The following is a 17161-nucleotide window of genomic DNA, read 5'->3' as shown; positions in this document are numbered from 1 at the left end:
GTGATAATTTTGACTAGACTGTTGTGTTAGGTTAGTATACTATAATGACAGTTGCTAGCTTATGATAGATAAGAATTTGTAACAAATACTTAGTAGGAAAAAATAATTTGTCGCTAATGTACCTACTCAAATTTCAATAGATAATACGCATATTCAAATATAATCTGTTCAGAGAAATCCAAAAGGTAATGTCCACGTTACTCTTTAGTTTAGCTAAATTAACTCCTTCGGTTCCGATCACTGGTTATTATTGTGCGATAATTTGGAATAACGGGCGCCTTTTTATAATTTTCACAATTCAACAGGAAATTAACTTTAGATATTGCACAAATTACTTCTTCAAAACGGTTTTGCTAAATTAATGAGCCCATATATTCTGCTGATCGGTTCTATAGCTCACCCTTCTCTAATAACAGCAGTTTCCTAGGGTTTTAATTGCAAGCTGAGCGCAATATCTGTGCCGTGTCGTCCAGGGTAAAACTGGAGTCGCAACACTACAGTGCGTCTCACTCGCACATTATCTCTAGTTGAGCCTACTACCTACGAGTACATATATGTAGGTAAGTAGGTACCTATACAATAATATTCACAGGACTTATTACTCTACTCTATTCATCAAAAGCTACCGGCAAACTTTAAATTTATTATGCGTACAACTTTATACTACAGATTTTTTCCCTTAGAAAACTTTCTTCATTAGTCTTAAAGGACGACTGCGGTAAACGAAGGCACTATCGGTTGGCTGTGTAAATTATTAAGGACTCAATTAAGTACCACGGGCACAGGGACTTTTCATTTAATGGCTTTGTCTATTAGTCAACAATTGCGGAACAGGTTTTTCCTGGCACGATGGCAGGTTGTTATATCACACTTCGGAACATGAAATCTGAGTAAATCGTATATTATGGTTCACGTTTTATTTACTCTGTTTATGGTATCGGCATCATCGATAAGACGGCCTCGTGGCCGAGTGGTTTGCACACAGGTTTTCGTGGTGACGCCAATCCCGTGGTCCCGGGTTCGATCCCCTGCCGCTATAAAAAACTAACTTTTGTAATTGTCTCAGGTCAAGATGTTTGTGGTACCGTCAATGTTTCCAATTTCCATAACAAAAGTGCTTTAGCTATTTACTTTGGGATCAGAGCAACATATTACGTGATGTTTTTTAGTATTAAAAAAAATGTAATAGCTAACCGCTAACTGCTCGCTAACATTTTTGAGTCACGCGACTAAAATAAGTACTTGCCGATGCAGTATCAATAACTTTTTTCCATTTGAAACCCCTTTCCTCAGATGAGACCTGTGCTCGGCAGTATAATATTAATTAGTTAAATTCAAATTGAAACTGAAGTAATATTCATTCATAGGAAAGTAAATTACACCTGAAATCGTCATATTAATTAAACTCTACTGCTCTTTCGAAATGCAGTTTCCCCTAAGAATGAGTGAGAAACTCTATGGGTTCCTCTTTATAAATAAACATTTGTACGCATTTATCATTTAACATATTTATTTCAAACATCATAGACCGAGACTACCTGCAAGAGCTAAACGGGTCACTGCAACGGATTTTTGTCATCGAGTACGTAGAAGTTGTATAATTAACCTTTAGTATAAAGTTTATGTTTCACTATAGTTTTTAGTATTTATAGTTAATGATGGTGATAATGATTAATCAATATTACAACAAAATTTATACGAATATATAAATATTGAAAGTTAGTTATAGCGTGTTATTTCGGTAAACACTTTCAATTCCCCGCTAATTGCGCCCGGAATATTCGCCAAAGCGATGCGAAGAAAGCCTGCTAATATTCCGACTGACACAAGTAACAATATTCCCAGAGTTCTCTTAGTTACGTTGGTGAGTCGATATGAAAATACTTACGCAGCTTAGGTATAAAAGTTATTGTCATATAAATTTAACGCGATATAAATCTCCGCATATCAAACTTATTAAAGGGAATTAATGAAGGTTCCGAAAAACAAATTCAATTACAGTGGACTAAAGCCAACTATAATACTAAATGAATGAATATTAATATTCCGACAAAATTAATCGTATTTAGCAAACAATCAAGATAATATTCAAATCACAATTGTCCGAAAAAAACTGTACTTCAGAATAGTATATAAAACATAGGAAACAACGTACCAATCTAAAAACTAACGTACTGTGTATGTCCTATGTGGTAACAGATATATTTCCGTACAAAGGAATACATTAACAGCACCAAAGTTTATAAAATGTATAATAGGTGATTTACATTGAAAATGACTAACAATAGTTTTAGATAAAATGTAAATTAAGTTGGTACAGGAAGTAGTATTACGTCAGCTAGATTTTTCATAACTTTCGGTTGAATTTTCATTTGAAAAAGTTTTCGTTAATTTAATAAATACGCTCATTTTAAATTTCTTGTCAGAGCTTTATTACTACCTTTAAATAAAGTAATTTTAGAGGGTCCTCAATTAATGAATTTCATTATGGTTTCATTAGTAGATTGACTAATGTAATTATTTTATGAGACCGTAATAAACAGACAGACAAACAAACAACAAAAACAACAGACGAACATTCACGCGAGAGAGACCATTTTCAATTTGTACAATATGTATGAATTATTGCAACGGAACGTATGACTAAATATTTCTTAAAAGAATGAACTGACAATATTTACAATTCCTCGCAGTAATTAATCCCTGTAACGCATATTTCTTGTGGAATTTGAATAAGTACCTACTCCTTTTATACTCTGTCTTTTGTCTTCTGTTTGTTTCCGTATTTTGTTTTTGCGTGCAATAGAGACAATTTGTATTGCATTAATGTAAAAAGTATTACATTGCCCCTCACCTTTCCACACGCCTTGCACTTGCCCTTCTCGGACCGTCGATGAACCCAGTGGTGATGTGTGATTGTCTGCTCTCGGTACTGGCGCACGCCCACATCGCGGAATGTAGGTTTGCAGGTAAACTGCAGTCGATCCATTAAGATGTCGATGCATGCTGTGTGCGCTACAATCTTGCAAGCTGAACATTTCATGCGGGAACCATGTTTCTGCAAAAGACAAAGAAAGATATTTCATGCTTTATACCACAGTTTCCCAAAGTGGTCCCTAGTGGGCGCTGAAGAGTCCTAGGGGGTGAAGAGCTTATAAAAAGATTTAGTAATTAATATTTAAAACTATGACAAAGAGGTATGCAATATATTCGTTATGTTACGTTACGTTAGGTAGGGACATTGTGAACACAACGATGGAATAAAGTTTAGGTATCCCACGCTATCATCGCCAGTTTCCAGAAAACTTTTGCGCAGAAAAGGGACGTCGTAAACAATTGGGTTGCAAACAAGTTGAGGGGTGCTAACGAAATTAAAAAATAATTATTTATATAAAATATAATTTTATTCCTTGTAATTTTTTTTTGTGTTAAGTTAATATAAAAACACGTGTATCGCACACACACACTCACTCAACATGGCCCCGCACTAGGGAAACGCTGTGTCGAGGGTGCCATAGACACACATATACAACACACATAGACAACCACAAATTACACCCACACTCACGATGGAAATATATGTAGGCCATAAAAATATTTCTCCCGACCCGGGAATCGAACCTGGGAAAAACTCTGCGTCCGGCATGGTAACCGTTCGGCCACGGAGGCAGTTAAATTATGGTGGCGGGCGTTGAAACTTTTATCTTGCTTAAGTGGACGGTGAGCCAAAAAGTTTGGGAAGTTTTATACGCACGAAAATCGTGATCATTTACTTTACATACACATTGCTCAATATTAACCTTTTTTTTAAGAATAATACATTACAAAGCAATTTGTTTGATCAGATTTCATATTATTTTCCTTAAAGGTGCTTAATTCCTATAATAAGATTACCCACAACTTTAATCAAGCCATTGCTAACTTTCAACGTTTTCTCAAATAAAAGACTTAAAAGTAATTAAAATCTTAATTCGCTACATAACGCTTATCGTTTATTTCAATCCCAGAGTTCAAATAAAAATATTTGAGCGAACAAAAACAAAAGTTATATCTACATACTATCTAACTGTACTTAATTATATGACTGTACAGATATAATACTAAGGATTAAAGTTACGCAGAATTTAAAAAAAAAATGTTGGATAATTATTACTACCACTACTGGGACCGAACCAGAAAATTTCCTTCATGAAACTAGTGAGTGATCCGCAAAAGTTTTTATGCTAATTCAAACCCACATAATCGTACCAGATAAAACAAATTACACTTGAAATCGCCACATTGATTTAACTACTCATACGAAAGTCAGATTCCCCTGAGATGAATACGAAAGAAAGAAACTCTAGAGGTTGCTCTGTCCAAATAAACATTTTGTATATGTATATTTATAATATTTTACAATATTTACAAAAGCTAAACGGGTCACTACTGTAGATTTATATCATCCAAGTTTTTGTTTCACTATTATTTTTATTTTCACTATAGTATTTATTTAAATACCTTATTTTTAAACTACCAAAGAACATCCTAATTTACTTAACATACGTTTTGAAAAATATTTAATTATCGAGTTCTTAGGTTTTCGCGATTGCTACACATAGGAAATGAAACTATTCTTCTGAATTTGTTTTTCAAACAAACCAACGTTTCGGGCCCTTTACAGATCATGGACATGGTCACGGTTGACTGTCAACCGTATGAATATTTAATAAATTAAATTTATTAATTAAAGGAAATTAGCAACAAAGTCGTCATCAACCCATTTATATATCCCACTACTGGACACGGGTCTCCTCACAGCTGAGGGTTTAGGCCATAGTCTGCCGCGCTGACACAACTTCACACGTTTACCGAGGGTTGTGAACCTTTTTCGACGCGCAGGTTTCATCGCGACGTTTTCCTTCACGGAAAAGCTCAAAATAAATTTCAAATTAAATTTCACACATAAATTCCGAAATAGTCAGAGGTGCGAGCCCGAATCCGAACCCATGGACTCAGCTTGAGAGGCGCTAGGTCATAAGTAGTAAATACGGCATATGTTTACTTTCATATGTTTACTACTTGAGACTTTTCATCAGAGGAAATACTGATTGATATCTTTACCGTCTGGGTCACCTGTGAACGTGGGACTTGTGAATGTTGATTTGTTTGAAAAAATTTGAATCCGAAAAACAGTTTCATTGCGCTTGCGTAACAATTGTGGAAAAATATTTTTAAGAATTTTAAGAAATAAAGAAGTTTAGTATCAGTAGAGCTTTGTGAAAGAGTTCGTCCAGGGTAGTACCGCCAAGCAGTATGTCAGCATTACTGTGTTCCAGTTTTGAGAATGCTGGTGAAATTACAGCCACACGGGACTTGTCAACTTATGTCTCAGGGTGACGGGCGCAGTGGCAGTGCCCCACAGATCTAAGCGATTTAAAGCTCTTGAGTGGCACTGCAACTGGTATGGATAGGCGTATAGCTTACCATCAGGCGCACGACTTGTTCGTCCCATCCCTTAATATAAAAATAATGAAAAAAACTTTAGTAATATTTATTCGATTAATAGCGCATGCTTGGTTTTACAACATGAACTTTGAACCGTCTTCTAGTAATATAAACCTTAAATATCTCCTCTTCGTCGCGTCGTAATCGTCATTACAGAGGGTCGTGACTCCCCCGCGGAAATAGTTTCTGCGTGACGACGCTGTGCCATCTGTGGCGGTCTTTGCATGATGGAGTGCATTCTGGAAACTCACTTTACTGTCGATACGTTCGGTAACCATTAACTGTTCCAAGTTGTGTCCTTCTTTCCTGGCAATGTGACCAAAGATATCTAGTATCCTACGGAGACATATTTAAGGTGGCCCCGCAGAACTGAGTCTTTGGTGCGAATATCAGTCCAACGGATATGCAACATTTTCCTCCAGCACCACATCGAAGGTGTCAATGCGGTCACGTTTCACCTTTTTTAGTGTCCACGTTTCCGCTCCGTAGTTGAATATGGAAAACATGATAGAGCCCAACAATTTTGGTTATATACGCGATGTTACGGTCCTTCCATACTCTCTGTAGCTAACTAGCTAGCTCATACCTTAAATATTAAGTATAAGAAAACCTCGTAAATAGGAAATTTGAATATTAGCCGAAATCTGAACATATATATAAACATAACGGTTTTAGTCTTTTTTATTGCATTTAATTTGTAATAAGCTCTCACATGTATTTAACTAACGTACGTATAGATAAATTAACATGATATTTTATGAGTAATAACAAGTACTATATTATTTACATTAAAGTATTTTCCTAGTTACTTACTAAATAATTATCACTAAATGTTAACATGATAAGATATTTTACTTTATGCCTGATGTAAAAACAAGCAAAAAAGGACGGTAAGAAATATCGTAGTAGCAAGTAGAAATCCGTAAGTGATATAATTATTTAAATATTATGTAGTATTTATATATTAGTAAACGTAAACGAAATGTTTAAAGAAGTCTGTGCAAGGTCTTAATTGAATAAGGCGATTGACATACGAGCGTACTTTTCCGCCACCAAAAAATGCAACAGAGCCAGGCGTCGAGTGCCATACTTCGAGGCACACAGCTATACGATTTCGTGAATCAACCCTTTACGTCTATGCAAAGGTGTTTTATTTGATGACAAAGAATAATTTAACAAAATTAATAGTCGTCTACAAAAGCTCCATGTTCGTCGTAATAAGATAACATGTTCTGTATTTCCATTTATCGGTTGGAAAATGACGAAGCGAGTCATTATTTTGCATTATGTTATAAATGGTAACCTCGGCACCGTTTGTGTAATGGCTCGTGTGCTTTACGTGTGTAAAAATTAAATTTTGTAAGTTTATTTGTCGAACGATTCGATAATTAATCGGCATGGCTCTAATAAATTTATTGTAGAAACGCAATTCGAACTATTATTTCAAAGGGATATTACTAAAACACAGATACTACTAAAGCACGCACCCTGGAGAGTAATGGCATATTGAACAGTAAAAGTTTACCGGCTTTACAATAGCTGGATGTGAGTTACAAATTATCCGCGTGTGTATTGTAATTTTCAACGATGTTGGCAAGGTTCAAATTATAGCGATTAGCTAATGATCGCCCGCCGCTTTACACTGCCGCCTCGCGAAGACACTCATTGTTATATTGACATCACAGTGACAGGCCATCGCCGAGGCAATGATGGAAAACGATCATTAATCTTTTACTCAACTACGGGGCTCCGCAAGCCGTACAATGGATGGTAAACTCGTTAATGGCTGTTGAGGAAATTACAATTTCTTGCTCTGTTGCTTGGTCACCCCCCAAATGTATTCACTCAAAATTTTCTTACTTTACTATACCTAAAATATATTTTTGAAAACAGAAAGAAGAAGAAGACGGTTTGGTCACTTCACATCTGACGTTAAACGACGATGCAGCCATGATAAATGCCTATTCATTCTAGCTTTGAATAGCCCCAAATTAAAGTTTTATGGAAACTGATCGTGTATTTCATGCCTTTTCCGTACGCACCAAGTTATGATGAGTGACGACGCAAAGCGTTTCGTGAAACTGTGTGGTGAGTCGACGACATAAGGATGAAGTTTTCCAGACTTTCTAGTGAACTGAAGTAGGAGCGGTGAGTGTGGAATGTATATATATTTTTAATTATTTATTTAAAATACACAGAATACTCAGTCTATACTTATCAATAAGACTCCTTTCAAAAAGCCTATAAAGCGAAGGGAGAATGCATCGCTTTTGTTACAATTTTACATACCCAAGTAATACTTGTTTAATACTTGTGTGCATTTCCTAACATTCATTAACATTTCTACATGGAGCTGCACAGGCATCTTATTCAGAATGTCAGGCAATATGAACTCCGCGGTCCTTATACCGTATGCGTTAGGCAGTTGATACGTTAAGGTACGTAATCGATTATGCCTACTCGTTTTTGTTAATTCACTAACAATTGATATTGTTATTAGATATAGTATTAGACAAATTTGATAATTTGTCTAATATTAGTAACATATTTGATTTATTATACTGTAAAGTTCCGTGCACATACTCTCTGAAATGTATCCGATAGAAAACCGACATACCGGCCACTTTTTTGCGGTCATCGAGACTGAGAAGCTTCAACTTCACAAGAGAGTCGTGGCCAATTAGTTTCTGATAGAAGTTTTGTAACTTCATCTGACCGATATTGTAGGTTGAAAGGGAACAAGATAAAAGTGGACAGCACTGTAAAAACGAAGAAATGTGTGAAGTTGTGGCCACTAAACACGTGTTGTTTCAAGGAAATTGTTTCAACTTTTGTTCTATATGACATACAATACACAAATACGTAATTATGAGCACACTAATTAAAAACATGCAGTATAAAAACTTACATACCTATTCGAGATTAAACAACGGGTCAATTCGGTATTGATACCTCGTGTTCCGTACAAACAACCCTCATAACAGACCAACGCTGACTGTGAATGCCTTAAATATGCAAACATTACACAGCAATTAATTACTCCAAAGGATTAGCTCACGAAGCGAACTTAACTTTTATTTTGAATGCGTAATCATTTTCGGTATTATGTATATAAATATTTATAAAGGACTATTCGGCAATAGCGAGGTGAAGAAATACCGAAGGTCGAAATATTTGCATCTCACCATAAAAAAATCACTGTGAAGATAAGTTGAGGCAGGAAATTAACGCTGTAACAATTCAAAGCTCCTGTATTGCTTTTATTTGTTGCGTATATGAACTGCTGAACTAAGTAATCATAAATCGACGCACGACTTTACCATCTTGTTACTTATTTTTGCTATTCGAATGGCTACATAAAAGTATTTGTTTCTTAGAGAGCTTTTGATCGTTTAATAAAATGTACCTAATTATCTACTCTGACCAAAACACCGCGAATATATTGTTATAATTAGAATAGCCACTTACAATTATGATTTATAAGTTGGATTATGGCGATATTTCTAGGGTGATAACACAAAAGAAATGGCGTGTTCACGATATTTGTTCTCCGTTCTTTGGCCTTCATTACCTGTTTCGTTCCAACTTGTTGCCGGTAATATACAGCGTCTTCCTCATTTATATCACTGATAAAATATTACGCCGTTATTATATTCCCATATAAGATACAGGCCTAATAAGATCTCTTGTTATTTAGGTTACGTAGCTCACAAAATTTCTCTCTTTTTTATCGCTGAGGGAAGGACAAATATCCAGTCGAAAGTCACGAAACGAAATATAAACTGATTGTGAAAGAGGAGAATCAATCAATGAATTGGGATTGTCACCAGCCAAATAGAATACGACATTATTCGCGAAATTGGCTGTTCAAAGTGACGGATGAAATATACCATTTTGCTAAAAGTTGGTGGGGTTAGAAAGTCTTTTTATGTTCCATTTTCACAACCGTCACTAGCGCAAATTTTTATTGTATTAACCACGCTATGGCCTGCATAAACTACTTACATTTTACCTACTGTACATACAATGAACTTCCCTTAATCCACAGGGAATTCAAAGTGATTCAGTGGGTAGACGTTTGAATTTATATGGAATTTAAGGCAACGAAAAAATATTAGCTATTATAAGGATTTATGAATTCACTTTAGCTACGGACGCCGCGACGGTGCGACGCGTAGAGCGCGTAGCACACAAATGATACAATATTGTATCACCATTCCGAAACCGTTCAAAGCGCAAATTGCTTATTTATTTTATGGTACCTCGTTTATTTATAATGTTTAAACCAAGACCAAACAGATAATGTAGTACTTATGTTCCATTTTAATTTCTTAAATGTCGAACTAAATATTGCTCTTTAAACGAAAAAGTTGGCGATATAACTTCGATTTTTTTAAGTAAGGTGGACCCATGTGACAACGCGTTACATCGCCATGGTTACGGCACTTCCGTGCCCGTGTGGTGGATTCCAGTTACTAACAACACAACAAGTAGAACGGCAAGTTAATTACATACAAGATGCAATATTACGCATCTATACGTAAAGTGCTTATTTTGAAAAGGGAATTTTATTTCACTTTTTATCCTAGACTCCAACTACAAACGTGAGGTCTTATAAGTTAATTTTATCTGAATGATTTGATTAATTTAGCGGTAATTTATTATTGTGTAGGATTTCCAATAACGTCCAAACTGTCGAGAGTAGGTGGAAAAAATAACTTTTAAACTTCCACTTCCTAATAATTACAATTCTGCCTTCCTAACGAAAAAAGGTACAACTATGCGCACTTTCTACAGCAGTTGTGCCTTTTTTCGTCCTGAGGGCAAAATTTGCCATATAAAATATCCAATTTGAGTTTAATCTTGATGGTGTAGCAGTCACGAGACGTGTCAATGTAGCATTCTCTTCCAACGTACAGGCACGTCTTAGTGCAAGTAAATTATGACATAGTGTAAGATAGTATAAAGAGACACGTATCAAATTAGTATAAACAAGTTTTCCAATTAGTATATGATAGGCATGTACTATAAATAACAACTCACTCATTTCCATCTTGCTACACTGGTGGCCTTGACTACCTGTACCATGGTACATATGGTACAGATAAATACCGTTTTTCAAGTAAATAGCCAGATGACCTTTTAAGTTGCTTTTCCATAGGGAAGGGAGATGAGACGAGACGCAACGAGGATTGAAAGTTGTATGAAAAATTTTTAATTTTCTCCTAGGTTCTTCCTTCAGTAGCAATGATCTGGATTGACGAGAATTGAAATATTTGTTGGTATAATATTAAACCGTATTACTGCCTCTATAGAGTGTTTATTAACTCTGCAATGGAAACACGATTTATGCGATGCCTCGCACGTGCTCACGATGACTATTGTTATAAATCGCGAGATATTAAAAAAATACGTGATTATTTATTCTCACAGTATCATTAATTTGATTTTTCTTACATTAAAATATTTAATAATAATAATTTACAAATACAAAATACAAATATCCTTTATTGCCACAGTGACACTTTTTGACATAAATAACATGTTAAGCCAAAACATAAACAACCAATAAACGTTACGCCAAACATGTCAGAGAGCGAGAGATGTCTCAGCTTGTGCCTTAGAGGATGGAAAAAAAATAAATTGCGCGACCTGAAACCGTTGTTTTCGTAGACAGCGCTGTTTTTCAGCTACCTCCTTGTGCCTAAGATCTTAGGCGGGCTTGAAAGCAACGAGGGCCTAAAAACAATTATAAAATTTTGAAGACCGTTATTCCGTCTTATTTAATAATTCAATATATTATATATTATTATATACATGTAATAGGTGAAGATACACTTATATTAACGGGAAAAAAAACAGCAAAAAAAAAAATAAGAGAGAGAATAAAAAGCAACATCAATTAGGGTGGGTTTGTATTTATTACTCATATAATGAGGTACAAAAAATTAGGGCTTACAATAATTTCCCAGCTTTAGTGCCTTCCAGTAACAGTGCTTCAGATCCATTGCTGCAAGTTGCTTTTTTATTAAGGCTGATTTAAATAAGACTCTGAACAGGTTCGCACCAATTTTCTTCCTCATTAACCTGAACCTGAACCTGTACCGTGCCGACTTATGTATAGGAATCTTCAGCATGTCGCATGTAGTAGAGCGAAGACTCCTGTGCGTAACGTACCTCAGCCAAGTGATTTTATCAAAGACCTACTCAGGTTCCTTTTTCCATACTACTCTCTGAACCAAACAAGCACACTGGTGTTCTCTTCTCGCGTTCATGTTGAGGATTCCCTTTTTGTTCAAATAGGCAGTAATGTGTACTCGCCTAGGCATATTGAAGGCAAAACGGACGTACGCATTTTGAACTCTCTGTATACCTCTCTCGGTGTTGGTTTTAACTCTCAGGCCGAAAACAGGACTACAATAGGAAAGGTAAGTAAAGTAAAGGGGATAACACCACAGAATCCATTACGAGCAAACGTATCTCTTCCTTTATGTACGGCTTTATTTGGTATAAAGTTTTTAACTAAAAGAAGGCATTTCTAATTTTCAAATTATCGTGCTCTACGTACCTCTGTTCTTCTATCTTCATTCAAGATAAGTCCCAGATTCCGTGCCGACTTGACCCGTTCCAAAACAACGTTTGTTTTATTTGTGTTTTAGTCCCCAAAATCAACATTTGTGATTTCCCGGGATTGAGAACCGGAGAGTTCTTTTTTGACCAGATATAAATATTTTGAAGATCGTCATTATTTTTTTCTACTGCTCCTTGTAAGCTTTTTTCGTCAAATGAGTAGTATAATTGTGTGTCGTCTGCATATAAGTGATATTTACAGGATTTTATGCGTAATGGTAGATCTGCTGTAAAGATGGTGAAGAGGATTGGACTCAATGATGAACCTTGCGGTGCCCCTCGAATAAGTGTTCTGAATGTCGAACACATTTTATCACCATCATTATTCTCCGTAACGACCATTTGCTCTCTGTCTGTCAAAAAAGATTTTATTCACTGACAGGAATTCGGCGAAAATTCGTAGACTTTCCATTTTGCTAGAAGCAATTCCGGGTGCAAACAATCGAAAGCTCGAGAGTAATCCAGTAATATCAATATACTACTTAACCCCATGTCCGAGGCTTCGGTAAGATCGTCAGTAACATGAAGTAGGGCCGTTTCTGTTCCGTGATCTCTCCGGAACCCTGATTGATATTTAGGTATTATGTTTGTCTCGTCTAAAAATTTTTGTATTAGTACCAGGACCACCTTTTCGATCACTTTCGACGATACAGGAAGAATAGAGATTGGTCTTAGGTCTCTCAGTTCCTCAACAGAGTTTTTTTTAGGAATGGGTTTGACTAATGCTCTTTTCCAACAAGATGGAAAGTTAGGTAAGGATAAGGTAAGGTACGGGCCATGTTACTTCAACCGCGTGTTTAACGATAGACGAACTGAACGCCACCGTATGTTCACTATCCACAAACTCAGCGCGAGAGCTTGCGAGTGCGCGTTGGCTATTAATATCAAGCGCGCATTGGTAATGGCAATTTTCGGTGGAAACAGGCCGGCGAGATTACAATTGTCGTGTAGCCTCATCACGTCTCGTCTCGGCTCGTCTCGCTTCGTCGGTGGATAAGCATAATAATATAGTAACAAAATTAGGAAATATTTTATAGTTGGCTTCGAAATGCGATTTTCCTAAAATCAAGGTTTCGAAACTAGACTACCTATAAAATAAAACGTAAAATCTTATTTACGTTCACAAAATACAATAACAAAAATCGAATAAAGCTGCTTAATTCGCTACGCCGGAATTCGAAATAGCTTTTATATTAGATATTATGTTTTACTATATTCTATAAGCGTTGTTTGAGGGTTGATCTATCGATTGAATCCAAAATAAATGTTGTAATTGAGGACCGTATAATAATTTATGGCGACGCCACGGCGTCACACTTTGATTTGTGTATGAACCTTCTTGAGATCAACGCATTACACCTGCGTGTCTACTCCAAGATATATGTATACGTCCCATTCCTTTCTACATAAATTTGATTATAGCGACCCTCCCTACCAACCCTTAGAGTATACGAGAAGGGCACTATAGCCTGTGCAAGCACACGGACCTTCTCGGTCAAGTCCTGACCCCAGGTCAGCCTGTTTGCTCTTCATCCGGTTCTCAAAAGGCTAGTGCCTTGGGTGAGCTGCGCCGGGTGTACGTACAGCACATGTATATGAGATACTTGTACAGTCAACAGCACATCAAGCTATACACTTTTGTTCGAATATCGTCTCCAGTACAACGGAATAAGATCCGTCAGTATGTAGCTTTGTAGTACGTCGTAAAAGTAGGTATAGTATATTTTTACCCAAGCGTCGATTACATTGTTATAGATCCAGTCGTTGATATAGAGCTAGTGGTTGAACAAACTTGTACCTTTCTACACTAAGTTTGCATAGAAAAAATTACTACTTGGTTATATGGCGGCTTGTAGTACATTAGATTATAGCGTTACTGTTCCGTGTCGTCATTGTAATTTTTTATGTGCAATAAAGACAGTTTTGTTCATACCTGGCATTCTGCATCACCGACATAGCAGCAGTCGCCGGAGACGGAGGTGGGCGACCAGAGGTGCTCGCCGTTGATAGCCCCGTCGCTCCATTCAGGGGTAGAACGGAGCACGCGTGCGCCTCCGGTGTCACCACCGCGTCTGTCAAACAACGTACACAATTACGTAACATAATTTAAATAAATTATCACTGTGAATAAATAGCCAATTTTATAACCGATGGAAAATATTCCCCACGAAGTAAAACAAGCTTTAGTTCCACCCATTTCCTGTAACGACGACCTGCTGGTTTAGTGTAAGCACAAACACATAAGATATATCTTCCCCAAACTATAAATTTGGTCTCAAATGACGTCACGCAAGTTATATATACAGATACCGACATGACTATTCGCGCACGTGAATGCCACATTAACGTCGTAAGAGGAGTTGGCTGACAAGATAAATTCTCTAAACTCTCGCGAGTTTTGTCTATTTTACTACAGAGCTCCAAAAATGTGGGAACACGTATTTTTTTATGATGTAAAATGACGGGACCAACCATGGACGAACAAGTCGTGCGCCTGGTGATAAGCTACCCGCCTATCCATAACAGTTGCATTATGAATCAGGGCTTTAAATCGCTAAGATCTAAGATGCACTGCCACTGTGCTCGTCACCGTGAGACATAAAGATGACACCTTCCTTGTGCCTGTAGTTTCACCAACACCCATACCCTTCAAAAAGGGAACGCAGTAATGCTCACATTATCTACTGCTTGGCGGCAGAAATAGGTATGGTGGCAGTACTTCCTTGGAAGAATTCTTTCGCAAGGAGCCCTTTTGCTACTATATTTGGGTTGGCCAATATTTCCGTGCGGTTTAGCTAATTTTAAACAAAAAATAACTTATTTCGGTCGAAGTTGCAAGTTTTTTAATTCATGAAAAATGCCTACAACCTTAGCCTACAACTAGTGAATCATAAAGTTATGGGTTTCATCATGATAATGCCAAACCATACAAATCTTTACAAAGTCATCAAAATTATTTTATTTAATTACATTTGAGTGTGGCACCTCGGCCACCGTAATCGCCCACCATAGCCCCTTTAGATTTTCACTTGTTTCGATCTTTCATTGAATAGGCAATGAATAGGCACGACTTTGATAACGAAGAGACCATTAAACGACACTCCGAGCTGTATTTTGTAATTAAGGACAGGAAGGGGGAATTCTAAAATTACCCGAAAGATGGCAAAAGATTGTAGATCAACATGACCAAAACATAATTGATTAAAATTTAATATTTATTTTACTAAAGGTTTTTCATTTATACTTTGATACCGCACGGACTTTTTTGCCAACCTAATATAAGATATTTATTATATTGAGTGTAGTAAAAGTTTATTCATATATAAATTTTATAATAAACAAATGGTCGGGTTCTAATAAATGACGTACTTTAATTTGTGTAAAAGTGTAGATTTACTATAGATTTGCGCAATGTAATGTACTAATAACAATACGAAAAAAAAACACGAAAAAGTTATAAAATGTGAACTCGACCCTCTTGATCGCCTACAATGTTTTAACTGTTATACACTGGAACAATGAACTTAACTAAATTACACTATTATAACTATTATAATAACACCGTAAGTTACTGCGAGTTGAGTTCACCCTGTGTAATCATATGAACCTTAGCGACTATAAAAGCTACGAAGGCCTGTATAGACTGTATATAAAAATATATTAAACTCTATTTTTGTTTCTATTTATTATGTTTTAGTCATAACACTTAAAAATATTTTTTCCGTGCATTAGTCAAAGTTTCTTAAGATTCGCACGTAATTTCGATATTCTCGCTAACTTTTATGTGATTTCGTACAAAACTTTCAATTAACAAATCTCTTTTCAAATAACTTTTTAGTCGTATTAATTATCTTTGAATTTAGAAATAGAAGAATGGTAAAAGCCGTCAACTAAAATGAACTAAAACAGTAGAATAAAGACATAAATTCAACATAAATTTCCAGTTTTATTTGGATTAAGAAAAAGCAAGTTAAAAATTGTTCAAAATCTGAAAATTACCGTAACTTCCGTTCTATTCCTCTTGCTGCTGAATTGGGAATAAAAATGTAAGTAAAAGTTCACGTTTACATTTTGTAGTCGATACAATAGGAATAATCTCCCGAACAAACACCCCACCTCCGGGAATAGCCCGTTTCTATTCTACAATAAACAATTAATATTACAGATTACTCAAAGATGGACTGTGCTTCGTGTAACCAATCACTGCAGGGCTGCGCATCTATTAAGTGCAGTAAGTGCACTTCGCAATTTCACCTGGAGTGCATCGACAGCAAGGAGTTGATCGCTAGCACCAACAGCTGGCAGTGCGACAAGTGCTCCACCGTGCGAAACGAAATCCCCCATGTTATTGAAAGTGTTCGAGCTTAACTACGTTTATGTACCAGCAAACTATGAACAAGAGCTGCCTTCGATTTCTAAGCAAAAGAGAGGGGAATGTGCTTTCAGTTACTCCATCTTCGCGATTCACAAATCATCATCCTCCTTCTGCACCGGTGAATGGTAACCTCGATGAAGCACTTTTTCATGATTTGCCGTTGAATTTTGTCACAAAATTTTAGTAGTGTCATCAAGTGTAAGAATGTAACTTGACTGTTTGACAATATTTCTTCAAATAGAGTGGAATCTGCACTAATCTTATTTTATTTATTTTCATTGATAGCTAACCTAAAAGTCGAAAATAGCCGAAAGACTATTTTCGACGTTTAGGCCCGAAAGGGCTATTTATTGGTAGTCTTACTAGCGTGTCTTACTGATATGATCAAAAAGAATATTTGTTTGTATTGGTGGTCATATTAATATTAGTCAGCATTAACACCCCGTAGCCTGCAGGCAATGTGAAATTTAAGCTACTTTGGAGATAGAAACCGCAAGAACTTACTTACTCTACATGTTATTTATTTATTTAAAATGCAAGTCGTAACTACACGTTCCATTAGGCAAGTACTTATTGCTACGACACCCCGTAGGGACATATCCCTATGTATGGTTGCCATAGCACCTAGTCGCAGGTTTACATTATTTTATACATTACAAAACATGATAA

General features: G+C 36.3%; 1 protein-coding gene across 7 annotated transcripts in view; it reads right to left on the bottom strand.

Annotated features, from left to right (window-relative positions):
• Positions 1 to 17161, bottom strand: part of LOC113235079 (eye-specific diacylglycerol kinase) — a 102386-nt gene that overhangs the window by 21466 nt on the left and 63759 nt on the right. For all 7 annotated transcript variants that reach the window (XR_003310844.1, XM_026470634.1, XM_026470636.1 and 4 more), the window contains exons 4-5: positions 14051 to 14189; positions 2855 to 3058 (exon numbers count right to left, since the gene is read on the bottom strand). Coding sequence is in view for 6 of the 7 variants with exons in the window: in XM_026470634.1 (XP_026326419.1) it covers positions 2855 to 3058; positions 14051 to 14189 (343 nt within the window). In the remaining variant the exon portion in view is untranslated. The remainder of the gene's footprint in view (positions 1 to 2854; positions 3059 to 14050; positions 14190 to 17161) is intronic.

This window comes from Hyposmocoma kahamanoa, unplaced genomic scaffold (genome assembly GCF_003589595.1).
Source record: "Hyposmocoma kahamanoa isolate Upper Pololo Valley unplaced genomic scaffold, ASM358959v1 87, whole genome shotgun sequence".
NCBI lineage: Eukaryota > Metazoa > Arthropoda > Insecta > Lepidoptera > Cosmopterigidae > Hyposmocoma > Hyposmocoma kahamanoa.
This window is presented reverse-complemented; position numbering and strand designations above follow the sequence as displayed.